Below are 17,701 nucleotides of genomic sequence, written 5' to 3'. Positions count from 1 at the left end.
ATGAATCTATGTACACAAAACTCTTTAGTCTATTCACTTTATTTCTTCTGAGTCAGTTCTCTCTCTACATGGCTTCTATTCTGCTCTCATGCCTAGCTCCTGTCTTGCCTGATTTCTCTCTACATTTATCTGCTGTCCCCTCTAAGTTCTATCTTAATTCTGCCCCATCTAGGTTCTCATCCATCTGGTTTTTTTCCCATCTTAGCTCCTCTCCCATCTCCTTCTTTCTCATCTTATTCTTCCCCATCTGGCTCTTTCTCATCTTCATCTCATTCCTCTAGTACTTTCTTCTAGTCCTTCAATCTAGTTCTTCCCCATCTCAATTTGTTCCTCTCAAGTTCTTACCCATCTAGTTCTTCCATTCTCTTTTCTCTTCTCTGTCTAGTCCTCTGAAAATAAAACTGCCATTTTTTCCTTTGACCCTTATCTCTCCAAGCTATCTCTGCTCTGGGCATTTCTGGCTAGTGTGCTCGGTCGCTAGGCAACTTGGCTAGGCAACTTCGGTCACAGCTAGATGCACCTGTAAGTTGGAACCCTTTAGTTCTGAGTTAATTGTTAAGGGTGGATATAAAACTAGAGATAAGACTTTGGAAAGGAGAAAGTTAAGCTTAATTAGCACATCCGCCAAGCCTTCTCAAACAGATAGTCTGGATGCTTAAGTCTGTTCTTAGAGAGTACAGAGGTATCTCTGATAAGATACTTTCATTTGTCTGTTCAGGGATGGTCCTGGCCAGATGCTGCCAATGGCAATAATTACAGGGAGGATTGAACTGGGGTTCTGGCTGTGCATAACTGTCAGCATAGACGGTTTTCTAAATATTCCATTTGTAGAGGGGAAATGGTCCCCAGTGAATGATGGAAAAGCTACAATAGCACATGAGAAATTCATAGCAGGAAATGGCTAATAATCAAAAGCCAAATATCACCAAGACTCCTTGAGCCCCAGCTTGACCTCTGGAAGGCCCTTGGCATCTTCCAAGTATTAGCTTGTCATAATCACCGGAAATCCTACTTTATATATTTTTTGCAGCTTGCAGCAAATGCTAATGCTGCATATCAGACTGCCATCCGTCCCTTTCCAAAGAAAGGACATGCTAATGATTGCATCCACCTCTGTGTTGATATTGGGCTTGGCATACTGAAGGGTTTAACTAGGGCTATGGCCTCCAAGGGCAGACAATGCCTCCACTTCTGATAGTCAATCAACAAGGAAAAGGCAATAAATTATGACAAATAACTCAACTTGATGTCAAAAGTTTGTTAGTACTGCTTTAAAAAGAGCTAAAGAGCTGTTTCCTCTTGCTTTTTTTATTGTACATCCTATGGATGATATTCTGTTCTCTACAAAATAATAATAATAAAAGTAATAATAAAATGCTAAAAGGGATGTTTACAAAAATAAAGAAATGGATTAACCCTTTAAATTTGTATTCCACATTAAAAAAATTAAAATTTTTGTTAAGCAGTTCGGATGACTTAACACTAGTTTCTGCTATCTTATGTAAAATATTAAAAAAAACTAACAATGCTCCTGCATATACTGCCAAGCCTTTTGAGGAATTTTGCCAATGGTTTGATATAACCCACATCACTGGCGTTCCATATAACCCTCAGGGTCAATCTTTTATAAAAAGAACTAATGGACAGCTTAAACGTTGTTTAAAAATAAAGGAGGAGGAGGAGGAGGGTGATATGGCTATTCCTCACAATATTTTACCTTCTATTTTTATATACTTAAGATTTTTAAAAATTTGGGCAAGAATGGCCTCACTGCTGTGGAACATTTTGGGGCCCCTCTGAAAAAAGTTCAGTGTTGCGGTTCTTCGGAGAGATGTTATGTCTGGCCAATTGGGCAGCCCAGCTCCATTAATTCAATGGAGCTGAAGAAGCTGTGTTTGTATCCCCCCCCCAACCTCCCCCCCCAGGTGCTGAAAAGCCAGTGAAAAACTTGAAAGACTGACTTGGCCTCTGGAAAATGGACCAAGGGGTTCCAAAGCGTCTGCAGAGGCTATACCTGAAGAAAAGAGAGAGAATGGAGTGGCAGAGTCATGCCGGAAGAACAGATACCCCTACCAACGCTGGTTAGGGCGAAGAAATCGGTGACTGAGGAAAAAGAGTTGATGAGAAACCTCAGGGGAAGGGTGTGACTACAAGGTGGCTATTTTCCCTGTACTGTCTCTGTGGCGGGCATCTGTCACTGCTGAGACATACTAGGCTTACGTACCTCACCCTCCTGAGCTTCACTTTGTTAACTGGGAAGACAACAACATTGTTTCCCTTTGTTAACTGGGAAGAGACAACATTGTTTCCCTTTGTTAACTGGGAAGACAACACATTGTTTCCCTTTGTTATCTGGGAAGAGACAACATTGTTTCCCTTTGTTAACTGGGAAGAGACAACATTGTTTCCCTTTGTTATCTGGAAAGAGACAACATTGTTTCCCTTTGTTAACTGGGAAGAGGCAACATTGTTTCCCTTTGTTAACTGGGAAGAGACAACAACATTCTTGTTTATGTCAGTGACTCCGAGGTCTCGGATGCCCACACTGCTAATCCAAGAAAAGATGGTTATATGACAATTTGTGTTGATGGTCAAGTCTCCCATAACAAGTTATTAACGATTCAACATTCAAAGATAGATCAATTACCATCCTCCAAAGCTCTTATTTCTACCTTATTGTAGACATTCACTATTACGGGCATTCCCACACAGTTAAAAACTGATAATGGCCCAGCTTTTGCTAGTAGGAATTTTAAGAAGTTCTGATACAGATGACAAATTCAGCACATCACTAGAATCCTTATAACCTTCAACATCAAACACTTGTAGGACATACACACTCCACCCTTAAAAAAAAAAAACAAAAAACTTTTTTTTGTTTTTTTGTTTTTGTTTGTTTTTTGAGACAGGGTTTCTCTGTGTAGCTTTGTGCCTTTCCTGGAACTCACTTGGTAGCCCAGGCTGGCCTCGAACTCACAGAGATCCGCCTGGCTCTGCCTCCCGAGTGCTGGGATTAAAGGCATGCGCCACCACCGCCCGGCAAAAAAACAACTTTTAAAAAATAAAAAGGGGGACCTATTCCTAGAGATACACTCTTGCTATTACCTTGTTTACTTTATTTTTTTTTTTTTAAAAATTAGCCCCAAGGGAAACCGATTACTCAAGCTTCCCAGCCTTTTGAGGATGCTCAGCCCTCCATGTGGCCATTGTCCTGTCCCATATGGTATAAAGAACCAGACCACTGGGTACCAGGACAAGAAACAGACATTTTTAAGCAGTTGTCTGGATTCTCAGGACAAGGAATAATAATAAAAGGGATTGCTGATGCCTTACAAGGCACGGTCCTTGGTCATGATGGCAGGGGCATCATGCATAGTGCTCTTGGATCTTGTATTGCACTTACCATATGCCTTCATGTTTCTCTTAGGACGTCAGTGGCTCCAAACAAGAATAAATACCCTGAAATTTAAAAAAATAAATAGAGGGGAGATGTTTGAATATGGTCAAAAGGATGACCCATGGTTAACAATGCCTTTTGGAACCGTGAGACAGGCTCCAGGGGAAAAGGCAGAGGGCCTCTTACCTCAGGTGTGTTTTGTTCCCTGAATTGTTCTTGAACATGATTTCTTGCCTCCTGGGACAAACATTTACATTCAATTGATAAGACATATTTACTCTTGTTGGATGTCAGAACATAGCTATAGAACCCAATCTTCAGTGTGCCCTGAACCTGGATATGATCTGCCTGGCTTTCCTGATTTCCCAGATACAATCTATAGCACCTGCCAGACAACTGTGTTTAAATTGTCTGTCCAGAGAAACATCTGGGAAAAGGGCTGTTCCATTAATATTTAGTAGGTGCATACTAGTGTTTATTTACATGTTTTTTAAATCATGTTTTTCTGAACTCAAACAACCTTTTATGGATCATTGCCTTCTTTGTTACATTTGTGTTTATAAAAGTCCACAAAAAAAAGCTACACAAATAAGCCTCTTTCAAGTTGATACTCTAGCACACCATATTAAACCATAACCTTTCCTTTCTTGTTTACCCCTAAGATCTCATGTCAATATCACATTATAAACATAATATAGCTTTAAAGTACCAAATTATTTTATTTTTTTAAATTCCAACACTTATAAAGGCTCTCAACTGTGAGCGCCTCTAAATTTAAGAATACAAATTAAAAACTTTTTTTAGTCCAAGATGAAAGTCAGAATCAGATCAAAATAAAAACCAAGTCCAACAGTGCAAAAATCTCAGTATCTGATATCTGGGACTCACCCTTTTCATTTTCTGAGCTTCAAAGGGCCTGGGCTTTGTTCATCTCGGGCTCTGCCATCCACAGCACACAGCTGATCTCACAGGCTCAGGCCGGCTCTGTTCACATGTTCTGCTCTCCTTGGCAGTGGTCTCATGCTCAACAGACCTTCAGTGTTTGAGGGGGTTCTCCACTACAGTTGAGGCTGCACTTTCTCCAATGGCTTCTCTTGACCTCTCTCAGTGCCAGGCCTCAGCTGCTCTCCATGACCCCTTCAATCCTGCAGTCTTGAAGGGACTAAAATAGAATCACCTGGGAGACATCTCCACGTTACCAGGTCTGGCTGTCACCCTGAGAGGCAGTCTTGGGTCCCTGGACCACAGCTTCTTTGTGTGACCATGAGAAAACTCTTCCCAGAAGACTTGGCCTCCATGGTGCAGGTCTCTTCCTACTCAGAGCTGATTTTCAGCCCCAGCTGATGAGAAACCACTGATTCTTAATTCAAAGATCTCACACAAACAGCCAGATAGAGTCTTTGCTTTCCTCTGAAACTTCACACACTATCCTCCGTCATCTGCCTCTCTACATTCATATCTTCCAAGTTCCCACAAACAGCCCATTAGACTCTGAACACTCAATGGCTTGTCCAACCCAAAGTTCCAAAATCCTCCATACCCCAGGACATCCGGGCTCCTGGTTCTCAGGGTCACTAGAGAACTGAATGAATGAGAGACAGGAGCTTTGGGGACAGGAGCAGGTGCCCTGACCTCTTAGTGAACGGGACCCAAGTACTAAGAGCACACGTGTCTTTTGTGATTAATATATTCGTGTATTTATGTACTTACAAGCTGCTGGTTCACTACACTGAACTATAAAACCATTAGGTATATCAGGGAAGGGTGGTGTTTGTGAGTGAGTGAGTGCATGCATGTTTGTTTGTGTGTGTGTGTGTGTGTGTGTGTGTGTGTGTGTGTGTGTGTATGTGTGTGTGATTCCAGAGCTTGGGAGACTGAGGCAGGAAGATTTCTGCGAATTCCAGGCCAGAGTGGGACATAGAATAAGATCCTGTCTCAGAGAGACAGAGAGACAGATAATAAGTTAGAATTTAAGTCAGAGCATTTTGATTTAATTCAGTGCTTCATATTAGATCTTTGCCACAGACAGCTAAGTCATCAGCAGTCACAGATTCTATGCCTTTTTATTTCCCTGTGCTGGCTTGAACTCCAGCCTGTATACTGCAGCCACAGTGCACCCTGATGTGCACCGGACACATATCCCCTGCCCCGGGGCCACAGGCAGCTGGAAATAGTTTCTGTGTGAGATGGGGCAGGTCTTGAATCTTGTCTTAGGAACATGGACAGAAGGAACCAAGGATTCCTGTCTCTGTTTCATGTATAAGAGACGGGGAAGGATCCCCAGCCATTGGCATCCAAAGCTGTAGTGGTTTGGTTCTGTTCTGTCCACTGTTGGTTGCCCAGGACCTCAACCCATGTGGAGCATGTAACAAGTGCTCATGAATGCATGTAGTTGAACCATGCACACACACACACACACACACACACACACACACACACCTCTATACTTCTATGGCTCGCCATACCCTTACAGCATCTGCTGTGGTTTATTGTTGTTGATGAGACATTGGACAGGAACTCCCAACAGATGCACTGCTGCAGACTATTAGTTGAAGATGTGTGTTAGACTTGTTTATGCTGTGGAACGTTTGTTGAATGGTGCAAAGCTGTGTTGCATTCTTTCATGTTGCATTTGTTTAACTCTGTGAAGCTGTGTTACTCTGCTTGCCTAAAACACCTGACTGATTTAATAGAGAGCTGAATGGCCAATAGGGAGGCAGGAGAAAGGATAGGCAGGGATGGCAGGCAGAGAGAATAAATAGAAAGAAAAAAAGATCAGGAAGCAAGAAAAGGAGAAGGAGAGGAGGACGTCAGGGGCCAGCCACCCAGCTACGCAGCAAGCCATGGAGTAAGAAGTAAAGAAAGGAATAGAGAATAGAGAAAGATAGAAGCTCAGAGGTAAAATGTAGACAGGATAATTTAAGAAAAGCTGGCAAGAAACAAGCCAAGCTAAGGCCAGCATTTGTAAGTAGAATAAGCCTCTGTGTATTTATTTGTAGCTGGGTGGCAGGCCCCTCGAAGAGCCTATGAGTTAAAAACAAAATAAAACAAAACAACAACAACAACAAAAAACCAGCTTCAGTGCACAGACAGAAGTCAACTTGATTTCTTCCCCTACCCCCTTCTGAATCTCTTGTCCCTCAGAGAATGTTGTTGGAGGATAAAGCAATGAAGCAGCCATGAGGAAGGCTATCTGTGACGGGACAGGATGGAAGGGTGGGTGGGCCGGGGCCAGAAGCCTGGAGTCTGATCCCAGGTTGGAGACTCCCTCCCTGGGGCCTTGTGCAGCATCTTGACCTCCCTGGTCAAGACCTGCAGCAGAGGAGCGCATCCCCTGACTCCGCAGCCTTCTGGGCTGGTGCTGCTGTGTTCACAGGAGGACACATTCATGAGGCTCTTCATCCTCTGCCTGTAATAGAAAACATACAATCATGTCAGGAGCCCTCACTCCTAACTGGAAGGAATGTATATCAGCCCTGAGGGTGGTCACCATAACTGGCTACGGGGAGCCCCTCAGAAGAAGAGACAGGACATCCCCATGTTGGCAAGATGGCCATCAGGACTTCTTTGGGGTTCAGCCTATTGAGGGTCCATGGAGCCCCTCCTTAGGTCCCTTCATTCAGTAACAGATCTGCCAAGTGGGAGAGAGGGCCTTGCCACCTGTCTGATGCGGGACAGCACTAAGGACCAGGGCAGCCCGAGCTGCCACTGTCCTATGTCCCCTCTCACTTCCTCCCTGCCTTTCTGGTGTTTGGTTCCAAAGTTGCTGCAGCCATGGTAAACTCCATCCTGAGGCCAAGCACAGCATCATTGGTTCCATAGCATCAGAGAGTCCCCTGCCCCAGGAGAGGAAAGGTCCAAGTGCAGGTCCTTCTGTGCCTCTTTGGCTGTGGCACAGCACCCTCAGAGTCCCATTGACCACATGACAATGAGACAGCAAATATGGGCTGCTTCCTGGACCTGAGCACTGGCTTCAGAGTCCACGGGAATCCCAGCCCCACCACTCCTTAGCTGAGCATCCCTGAGCCAGGGGCTTCAGCTCTATGAGTCTCCTTTTTACACTCTCCATGTGTATGTGTGTCAGTATGTGGGTGCACCTGTGTGTGTGAGTGTGTTTGTGTGTGACTGTGAGTATATGTGTGTGAGTATGAGTGTGGGGGTTTGAAAGTGAGTCTGTGTGAAGGTGTGTATGAGCGAGTGTGAATGTGTTTGAGTGTTAGAGTTTGTGTGAGTGAGAGCATGTGTGAGGGTGCAAGTGTGTGTGCATGTGAGTTTCTGTGTGTGTGTGAGTTTCTGTGTGTGTGTGTGCATGTCCACTTGTGAAACAGCAAAGAGGTGAATGTCACAGGAAAACTTGGAGGAGTTGGTCTCTCCTTCTACCACAGGATTCTAGGGATCAAGCCCAGGTCACCAGTGTTGGCAGCACGGGCTTTACCCACTGAACCATCTTGCCAGCCTGTGACATCTCTGAATGCTGCTAAAATGGCTGGAAAACAGGCAAGCAGCTGGCCTCCCTAGGAGTGTGGAGACCTTTAGCAAAAGATCACATCTTTGTGAGAATATTCTCCAAATAGATGGAGTGACCAAAGCTGTGTGCAAAGTGACAGCGTGATGACAGGGTCTCACCAGCGCATTCCAGGAGCGCACAAGAGACTGATCACAATTCCTAAAGCATGGGTACTTCAGCCAGGCTGCAGCTTCTTCTGCCAGCAGCCACCAGCCCTCCGGGTTCCCACCAGCCACATTCCTTGTTGGGTCAGCAGGGTTCAGGATCACAGGCCTGCAGAGCAACATTCAGAGAGGGAATTAATTGATCAGATGCCCAGTGTTCCAGGAACCCAGCAGAACACCCCATCCAAAGTTTGTCCTGAACCCTGCCCCATGCATAGAGCAAGCCTGGATGGCCACTTGCCCATGACCTGCAAGGCCTGGTTTCCAATCCTCTACCCTTTAGTAGCTGTGTGTCCTGGGGCCGGTCCTTCAGCCTCTCTGACCTGTGTGATGTGGAGAGCTGAACCAGCCAGTCTCAAAAGATGGGGTGTGAAGGCTGAACACAACACAGGACCAAGACAGGTCCTTTCCTCGGATAACAATTTTACTGTAGTGTTTACAGTTAATTAGTCTAGCCCTGTTCTATGCCTAGCAGTCCTTATGATACTGTTACAGCTAGAACATCTCAGTTCCCACTCCATGGACACCCCCTCCCTCTGCTGTCTGGGTCTGGACAAGGTCTCTTGATCTACAGACAGGAGAGCCCACCCCCGCCTCCCAGGACTGCAGGTTCTCATGTCAATCAGCTGACAGCAGGACAGAGCCCAGCACAGTAACAGGACAGGAGATACTCATGGACACAGAATCCCATCTCCCCATTCCTGCACTTCTGCAGCCTGGTCCAGCCTGTGGGGAGCTGAGCCACATGGGGACAGACTACCTGTCTTTTCTGAGCTGTCTGAGCAGGCATTTGGAGACCTCCCGGTCTGGAAAGTCATAATACACTCTCCAGTAGATTCGAAGCTGCCTGTAGTTGGTGACCAGTTCCAAGACTGTCCGGAAGCCCTGGGCTGTGTTGAACTCAGGGGCTCTATTCCCACATTCCCAGGCATAGACTGTGAGCAGCTCCAGGGCATACTGTGGGGGCAGCGGCATCCTCAGCTTCTCCTCACACTGAGAAGAGAAAGGCAATGAGAAAAAACAGGCTGTCACATCAGCTGCTGTGTGGGGACCACCTCTCACGGGGTCAATGCAGCTGCCACCAGATGTTGTCATTACAGGTTTATTGACACACAGCCATACCCAGTCCTTTAGATTCAGTCTATCCGGTTGAGATGGAGACGACTGTGTGGTCCACAAAGAATGAGCAAGCACAATAGGAATCATCACACTGTGAGTGACAACCAGGGATTGAGGGTGGGGACGGGAAAGGAATGATGCTCACTATTGAAGGTTTTAACACAGGATCTGAAATAACTGTGAAGCCCGGGGAGATGGCTCAGTGGGAAAAGTGCCCCCCTTTCTGTGCAAGGGTGAGAACTGGAGTTCAGATCCCCAACCTGCACGTGAATGTCAGGCTGGTGAGGAAGCTGACTCATAATCCCAGCATCGGGGGGTCAACAGGGAGGCTCCCCAGAATATATGACTGTTCAGATCTGCTACTTCGGCACGCTCTGGGTTCAAGTGTGAGACCCTGCCTGGATATACAAGGTGTAGAGTGACTGAGGATGTGACATCACTCTCTGGCCTCTGCAGGCTTATACACAGACGTATAAACACGTACCCATGTGCTCCCTGAAACAGGTATACACAAACACCACACACACATTTTAAAGGACCCAGAAATAATGGGAAATTACCCATTTAAAGAGCTAATAGCTTCAAAGGTCTGTAAAAATAACCAGAAAAAAGTGACAGGATTAGCCAGAGGAGGAAGCCAAATTCCAAAGAGACACATGAAGCACCAGCCAGGGCACAATGGATTAGACATGGGTGAAGAGAGAGTTAGCTGACTGGAAAGCAGACTAGAAGAAATCAATAGAACATGCAGGGGAGGTCCTCCTTCCTCCCAGTTCCCCTCCTTCCTCCCAGTTCCCCTCCTATGGCATCACCTTCCCTTGCTGTCTCCCCTGACCTCTCTCTTCTCTGTCATCCCCTCCCCTCTGCTTTCTTTCCCTTGTCTTCTTTCTCCGTTTTCTATGTTCTCACCTCCTCTGCCATTTTTTTTTTCTTTTTGTAAACCTCACACAAGCTAGAGTCATCTTGAGAAGATGGACTCACATTGTGGGTGATGTCGCCCTTGAGCAGGTGGTCGTGAGTTAAGTGAAAAAAAAATCAAGATGAGCAGCCCAGGGTTGTCAAGCAGAAGCAGGGTTCCTCCATGACCCCTGCCTCAGTTCCTGCCTCGACTTCCCTCAGTGATGGAGTGTGATGTGGAAGTGTAAGCCAGACAATCCCCTTCCTCTCTAAACCGCTTTCCACCATCATCTTTACCACAGCAACAGGACAGAAATTGGTCCTAGAGAGTGGACTACTGCTGGGACGCTGGGACACACCCGCCATGTTGCTCTTTGGGAGGATAGTGGAAGGGTTTTGGAACTTTGGGTTGGAAAAGCCATTGAGTGCTCAGAGCCTAATGAGACATTTGTGGGAACTTGGAAGATATGAATGTAGAGAGGCAGATGACGGAGGATAGTGTGTGAAGTTTCAGAGGGAAGCAAAGACTATCTGGCTGTTTGTGTGAGATCTTTGCATTAAGGATCAGTGGTTTCTCATCAGCTGGGGCTGAAAATCAGCTCTGAGTAAGAAGAGACCTGTACCATGGGGGCCAAGTCTTCTGGAAAGAGTTTCCTCATGGTCACACACAGAAGCTGTGTAGAAATGTAGTGTAGAAAGGCCTCCCAGGTGGTACTATTTCAGTCCCTCTAAGGCTACAGGATTGAAGGGGTCCTGGAGAGCAGCTGAGGCCTGGCACTGAGAGAGGCCATTGGAGAAAGTGCAGCCTCAATTGTAGTAGCGACCCCAAAATACTAAAGGTCCCCTGAGCATAAGACCATTGCCAAGGAGAGCAGAACATGTGAACAGAGCTGGCCTGAGCTGGTGAGACCAGCTGTGTGCTGTGGATGGCAGAGCCTGAGATGAACAGCTGCCCAGGCCCTTTGAAGCTCAGAAAATGTTGAGTCCCAGACATCAGACCCTGAGATATTGCACTGTTGGACATTGGTTTTGTTTGATCTGACTGTGACTGTGCCCTGGTTCTTCCCTTGTTTAGTAAGAGAGCATTTAAATTGTATTTTTCAGTTTATAGTTTTCCACAGTTTGATAGACCAATCTTTTCAAGTGTTAGTATTAAAAAAAATAAAGATTGGAATTTTTAAAGCTACATTGTGTTTTATGATGTAATATTGACATGAGATCTTAGGGATAAGCAAGAAAGGAAAGGTTACGGTTTAATGTGGTGTGTCTGAGTATCAAACTGAAAAGGGGCTTATTTGTGAAGGTTAGTTTTTGTCATGTAGACATCAGATAGGTTCATCTGCTAGGAGAGAACCTTAATCAAGACAATGTCTCTATCATACTTGATATGGGTAACCTTTGAGGTTTTGTGTTTTTTTGATTGACGTGTCTAGTGCCACACCTGAGCAATTGGCCATTGGTTGCATAACAAAGCAAGCTGAGTGAGCCATGGAGAGCAAGCCAGTGAGCAGAATTCCTCCATGGTCTCTGCTTCTGCTACTGCCCCGACTTCCCTCAGTGATGGACTGTGACTGGGATGTGTAACATACTAAGACTTTTTCTTCCCAAGGGACTTTTGGTCATGTGATAAAGATACCATGTCAATAGAAAGCAAACTAGAATACCCCTTCTTTTCTCTGGCTGTATCCACCCCGTATAGATGGGGCTCATGGCAGATGGGCCAGATGCCATACCAGCTGGTACCAGTGCTTGACCAGGCGGATGAGACTCTTCAGCTTGGGTGGCCGATCCTTCAGGAAGTTTTGTTGGAGCTCAGTAAAGCAGGTGGAGAACTTGCCATCCAGCCCTAGGGAGGTGCACTCAGTGATGAGGCAGGCATAGATTTGGGGGTCAGGTCTGTGGTTGTTTGTGCCAGGACCTGTAAAGGAGGCTTCACTCAGTTAACACTCCAGCCCTTCTCTGAGGTTCTTGGGTATATCTGGGGTGACAAGCTCACTGGCTGTGGGGTTCAGGGAACAGGCAGAGTTTTACCACAGCAAGCATCACTCCCCATACAGCCATGTGCCCATCACCCCTCAGGACTGCAAACACCATGTGACCCTGGAAAGTCCTGCCCCCAACTGGTCCTAGTGCAGTGCCTTCCCCACAGGCCTGGAGACAGCGGTGGGTGGAAACAGCACAGTGAGGTCACACACGAGAGAGCGGCAGGGTCATCTAATGATGGCCAACCATGCTCTGGTGTTCAGTGTCTTCTGCACGGGGCTTGTCGTGTGTGTGTGTGTGTGTGTGTGTACACTCCTGCTTGTGTCAGAGTTTACCGTGGAGCAGTCTGCTGTGTTTGTGTGTCATGTATCTCGTGCTTACGAAGTCTCTGCCCAGTTCTTTGTTTGTATTGTGTTGTGCACACACATGTACAGAGCCCAGAGGAGGACATAAGGCATCTCCTGTTAATTTTTAAACCCAGGACTGAGGTGCCTATTTAACATATCAGAGTGAACCTAATAGCCTGGTTCTCCCAGCATCCCTTAGTCCTTACCTGTTCCAGGGCACTCCTGGCTGGCATACCCCCCCCCCCCCCCGACCATGAACTCTCCAGCCAGAGGGCTGGGCTGCTCTTCCCTGTATGACCCAACTGTTTTGGTCACCTGTCCCTTTTGCATCTTTGCCCTCTGGCTGCTGCATCTGGTTTCCGCCTCTCTCCCCTCTCCCTCTCCTTCTCCCTCTCTCCAGCTCAGTCTGGACTCTCCCAGATGTCTCTGCCTATGCTTGCCCACATATCTGCAATAAACTTTCTCTTCCACCATACCTATGAGCAGTCATGGCCTTTCCTTTCCTTTTATTTCTTTTTTCTTTTTCATTTATCTCTCTTCATTATTTGTCTCCTTCTCCCTTTGAGGCAGGGTCTCTCTGTGAATGAGGAGCTTGGCTGGCATCTAGCTGGCCACAGAGATTCTCCTGTCTCTGTCCCCCATAGTTCTGGAGTTACAGGTCCATGTGTGGCACTTCCTAACTTTAGGTGGGTGTTGGGGATTTGAACTCAGGTCCTCACCCTTGTGCAGCAATCGCCCTTAACCACTGAGCTGCCTCCCCAGCCACTGTGTGTTTTCAGTGCATGGTTTTCTGTAGTTCCTGACTTAATATCATGTGGTTTTGTTTGTCCAGGTCCTGAGAGCAACAGGAAGTGACTGTGTGTGTGTGTGTGTGTGTGTGTGTGTGTGTGTGTGTGTGTATGTGTGTGTGTCCATCCTACACTTGTAGAGTGGATGGGCAATAGATGTGGGTGTGTGTCTGTGTGTGGATGTGTATGTACAGCCTGCAGGCAGCAGGCTGTGTCTTATGTGTGTGTAGTTGTGTGGCCGTGGTTGCAGTAGGACATACCATCAGGATATGATGCAGGCACAGGGAAAAATCACTTCTGATGGGTTTGGGACACACCCAGTCATTACAGTGACACAAGAGAGTCTCTCCTTCATGCGCTTATTTTCAATTTCTGGCCCCAGCACACAGTAGGGCCTGTTGGCTAAGTCATCGTGGGTAAGGTTGTGGCTGGGGTCCTCTCTTGGGCTGTCACCCACACTGCCATTTCCCAGGGGGTCCTTCTGTGGTGGCCCCACTTCCTCACTGGAAAGCTGCTGAGGCTGGGGAGGTCCACGACCAAGACAGGCTTCTGGGGAGCCGCCCTCCCAGCTCATTTCTGGGTCACCCCTTCTGGCCCCTCCCCTCAGCAGGGTTCTAAGCCCCTGCAGCTTCCCACAGCATGCTGCCCTGCTCCTGCTCCCAGGCTGGCCTCTCATTCCCTGCTGCCTGAGACTCTGCACTGTGTCCATGGCTCTCCTAAGCCAAGGGCAGTGGCCTTGTCTCTAAGTTAATAGTAGCAGTTCTCACAGTGGCCAGCAGGGGGTGCTGTGCCCCCCTCCCCACTGTGCTATCAGAGGATGTTCATGAGTGACTTTGGGTAGAGTTGAGCAATTTGTAATTTTGGACACACACTGTGTGTCAAGCCTGGTGTGAGATCTTTACATAGAGTTTCATTTAATGATTGATGATTTAACAGCTGTGCAAGTGGGTGGGGATGTGGTGTGGCTCTGTTTCCTGTTTTCCTGAGGCAGACAGCTTCAGGAAAATTCTGCATCCTGCACAAACCCTCCCACAGGCACCCAGGCCTATGAACAGGTCTGAGGTTTCCTATTCTTTGGGTGAGATGCATCACTTAGTAATATTCTTTGAGTTCTCTGCTAATGTTTAGAAAGACAAAATCTACACCCAGCCTTGAATATCACTGGTCAGCTGAGGGGGCATCTAAGGTGCCTTCACCCCTCACTGAGCCAGCGTGCTACTTAATGCCCTTCTCTGATGGATTCTCACTCCCACTCCAAAATTCTAAAGTCTGTCCTCCCCAGTTCAGCTTTAAAGAGATACTCTGTTTGGGAGAGTTTCTCAATTGATAAGGGTTTTCAGTTCAGGAATAGAAGGTGTGGACTGGGGAGATGATCAGTGAGTAACGTGCTTGTCACAGAATCGTGAGGACCTGGGTGGGAAGCCCAGGACTCAGGGAGAAGCTGGAAGTGGTGATTTAGGATTGTAATCCCAGAGCTGGGGAGGGGAGTCAAGAGGGTTCCGGGGCTCTGCCCAGTCAGGCAAGATTAATTGTGGAATTCCAGGCTGGGGAGAGACCAGGTCTCAAAAAAGATGGATGACTCCTGAGGTGTGTTAGTCACAGTTCATAATCACACTCTCACACACATACATGCACACACATAAACACACAATAAACCCACATCTCACACACACACACACACACACACACACACACACACACACACACACACACACAGGAGAGGGGGATGCGGGCAGGTGGAAGGGCCAGCTGAAGCTCTGACTGGCTTACCCAGGACATCATAGGCTGGCAGCACATGAAATTCCACCTCCTGCTGGAGCTCAGGGGATCTCAGCCTGAAGCTGAGCGCCAGGGAGTTGGGCCATCGTTCATCCGGCATCTCAAACTCCAGCTGAAACTTTTTCTCTCTCTGTAACGTGCGCAGCTGCTTCTTAATTTCCTGGATGAACTCTCCTCTTCGCTTTAACTGATCCTCAAAGCTGGTGAGATTGTTAAAGAACACCACCAGGTCGGCGTCCGATCTGCCCTTCAGTTCAATGCCTTTTCCAAAGGAACCGCCCTGAAAGACAAGGATGAGAATGACCACAGGCAGACAGAGCCTTGCCCAGCAGTCCAGATCCTCAACAGCCTAGGGGTCCACCACCCAGGGCGATGCATAGGGAAAGACAGCACATATGCAGTGGAATAGTAGTCAGTCCTGAAGAGTGAAATCAGGATCAATGTAGGAAAACAGATGGTTTTGTATCTCCTCGTGGTATGGGAGATAAGCCAGACTCAGAATGACAGACATCCATGTTTATCTGTGGAGTCTGTATTTGTGTGTGTGTGTGTGTGTTTGTGTGTGTATGTGTGTGTGTTAGAAGGGGGACTAAGAGGAGGTAAGGGAGGGGTCTAAAGGAAGTAAGGAGCAAGGAAGGGTAATGAGGGGAGACAAAACAGCACATTTTTCTGATGTGGAATCCAGATCTATCTGCACACACGTGACATGAAATCAGGGGTGATAGGGTACAAGGGAGGGGGATGATAGTGGGTAGGAGGAGACTGTTGAATAAATTAACACAAACGTACAAAACTGTTGTCATGATGTTAGCAGACTATTAAGGGGAATACACTAAAAGTGCACCAGATGCTTGCATGAAGATAGCCTATAACAATATTTAGAAGTCACAGGATTAAATTTAAAATTATTAAAATTGAGTTCACAAAGCGAAAAATTTTGAGAAAAAAAAAATAACAAGCAATAATGCAGAGAGCCTCCCTAAATAAAATGCTGCACACACTTACTAATACACACACACACACACACACACACACACACACACACACACACAGTGGAACTGGCGTTACAAACTGACATTTCAGTGGCCGTCACAGTGACTGGGAGTGAGGTACTGCTGTCAAGTTGTCCCATTTCACAGGTGGGACACCTGGACAGTGAGGTTCCATCAGTCCAGTCATCCAGCAGGTGGGGGCGCTGTTCTGTTCTCTACCCTGTGTCACAGCTGGGTGGGCATGAGAACACTGGGACACAGAGAAAGTAGGTAACCCACCCCCACTCAGGGCGGCAGCCTGGCTCCTGAGGGTCCTCTCCCTCCCTATCTGATCAGCTCAGGCTGAGGGGGGCTCACCTTCACCACCTTGGAGACCCTCACAGGGTGGGTGGCGTCTCAGAAGCATCTCTCCTTCAGGAATTTACACATGATGTAGATGGCTGCATTGACCTCAGCACGGAATCTGGTGTCGGGAAGGAGGTTGTTCTCTATGAACTTGTCCAGCTCCCTGGCTGGGATGTTGCTGAGTCCCTGCTCCATCCTGGGGCCAAGAGTGTTTGCTGTCTGCAGCTGCCTCTGGGGCCAGCTGCCCTTTATCTCTCTAGCTAGTTTCTTTCCCAGGAAGGGCGGGGCTATGCAATCACACTTCTGCATCTGAGGTCTATGGCTCCTGGGCTCCATGACACTCTGGTGTTTACCAACAGGGCATTTCTTTGGGTTCCCAAACCCTCATCCTGCAGGAAGCATTTCAAACACATTGTTTCTTGTTCTTTCTTTATTGGTCTTCTACTGTTACTGAAGAAAAATAGTTTTATAGCCTCCTAGACATTTAACACCAATACACACACGTCGCTAAAACGTGAAGAGCAAGTGAGAAACATCCAGAAGATGGCTGGCATCCAGTTCCACCACTGCTGTGGTGGGTGTGTGGCAGGTGACTGGTCCATACTGGGTCATGATAATGAGCTGTCTGCCCAGGCTAGGGCTAGCTTGAATGTCAGACTTCATGTCTCACTGTTCCCTGTGTTCTGAGGTGCACACCCATCCAAGGCATCATTCATAACAGTTTCACTGCCCTCCTTTCGCTGTCTGGGGACCAGCCTCCAGCAGTGCAGGGCTCAAAAGGAATCCACAGTCGGTGTGTACTAGGACTTTGATATCTGAAGGGATTAAGGGAAAAGACACTCACTCTCTTAATGGTTTCCTTCTGACTCTCCCAATTTTGATGGTTTCCTTCTAACTCGTTTAACTCTATTCTTTCCTTTACAGCTTATATACCCCAGCCAAATCTTTCAGGCAATAAAAAAAACTACAATGTAGTTACATTCTGTGTTTCAAGAGAATGATTACAATGAATAAAAGTAAAAAACAGTGTGTTTTCCATATCCCTTACATGATTAAACATTTTATGTATTATAGGTGAATAACAAATTATCCCAAGAACCCGCATACATTCCTACCCAAGCAACTTGTTTTAGATTAACCATGTGGGCCAGCAAGGTATTCTTCTCAGTCAGGTTTTTTTTTAAAAAAAAAAACAAAAAAACTGGGAGACTGTGTTTTGCAGTTATAAAGAAAGGACAATCACTTTATTATCTTGAAAGATAATCTTATAAAGCATCTTAAAGGAATCACACATCTGAACTTTTATATATGAAAAAGAATCAGTCAGCTTTACTTTAAATCTTTAGGGTGCATACCTACTCATCAATAGTTTTTTATATCAGG

General features: G+C 46.6%; 1 protein-coding gene across 1 annotated transcript; it reads right to left on the bottom strand.

Annotated features, from left to right (window-relative positions):
- Window positions 1-6,767: 6,767 nt before the first annotated feature.
- LOC128120736 (2'-5'-oligoadenylate synthase 1A-like) lies at window positions 6,768-16,513 on the bottom strand. The gene is given in 6 exon segments (XM_052754942.1): window positions 6,768-6,806; window positions 7,982-8,177; window positions 8,829-9,061; window positions 11,818-12,002; window positions 14,973-15,261; window positions 16,331-16,513. Coding segments are annotated over 6 exon segments (1,125 nt in total).
- Between the last annotated feature and the right edge of the window lie 1,188 nt (window positions 16,514-17,701).

Source organism: Peromyscus californicus, unplaced genomic scaffold (assembly GCF_007827085.1).
Source record: "Peromyscus californicus insignis strain IS unplaced genomic scaffold, ASM782708v3 Scaffold_2__1_contigs__length_46816999, whole genome shotgun sequence".
Classification (NCBI taxonomy): Eukaryota; Metazoa; Chordata; class Mammalia; order Rodentia; family Cricetidae; genus Peromyscus; species Peromyscus californicus.
The sequence above is the reverse complement of the archived record's forward strand: the minus strand, read 5'-3'. Positions and strand labels throughout refer to the sequence as shown.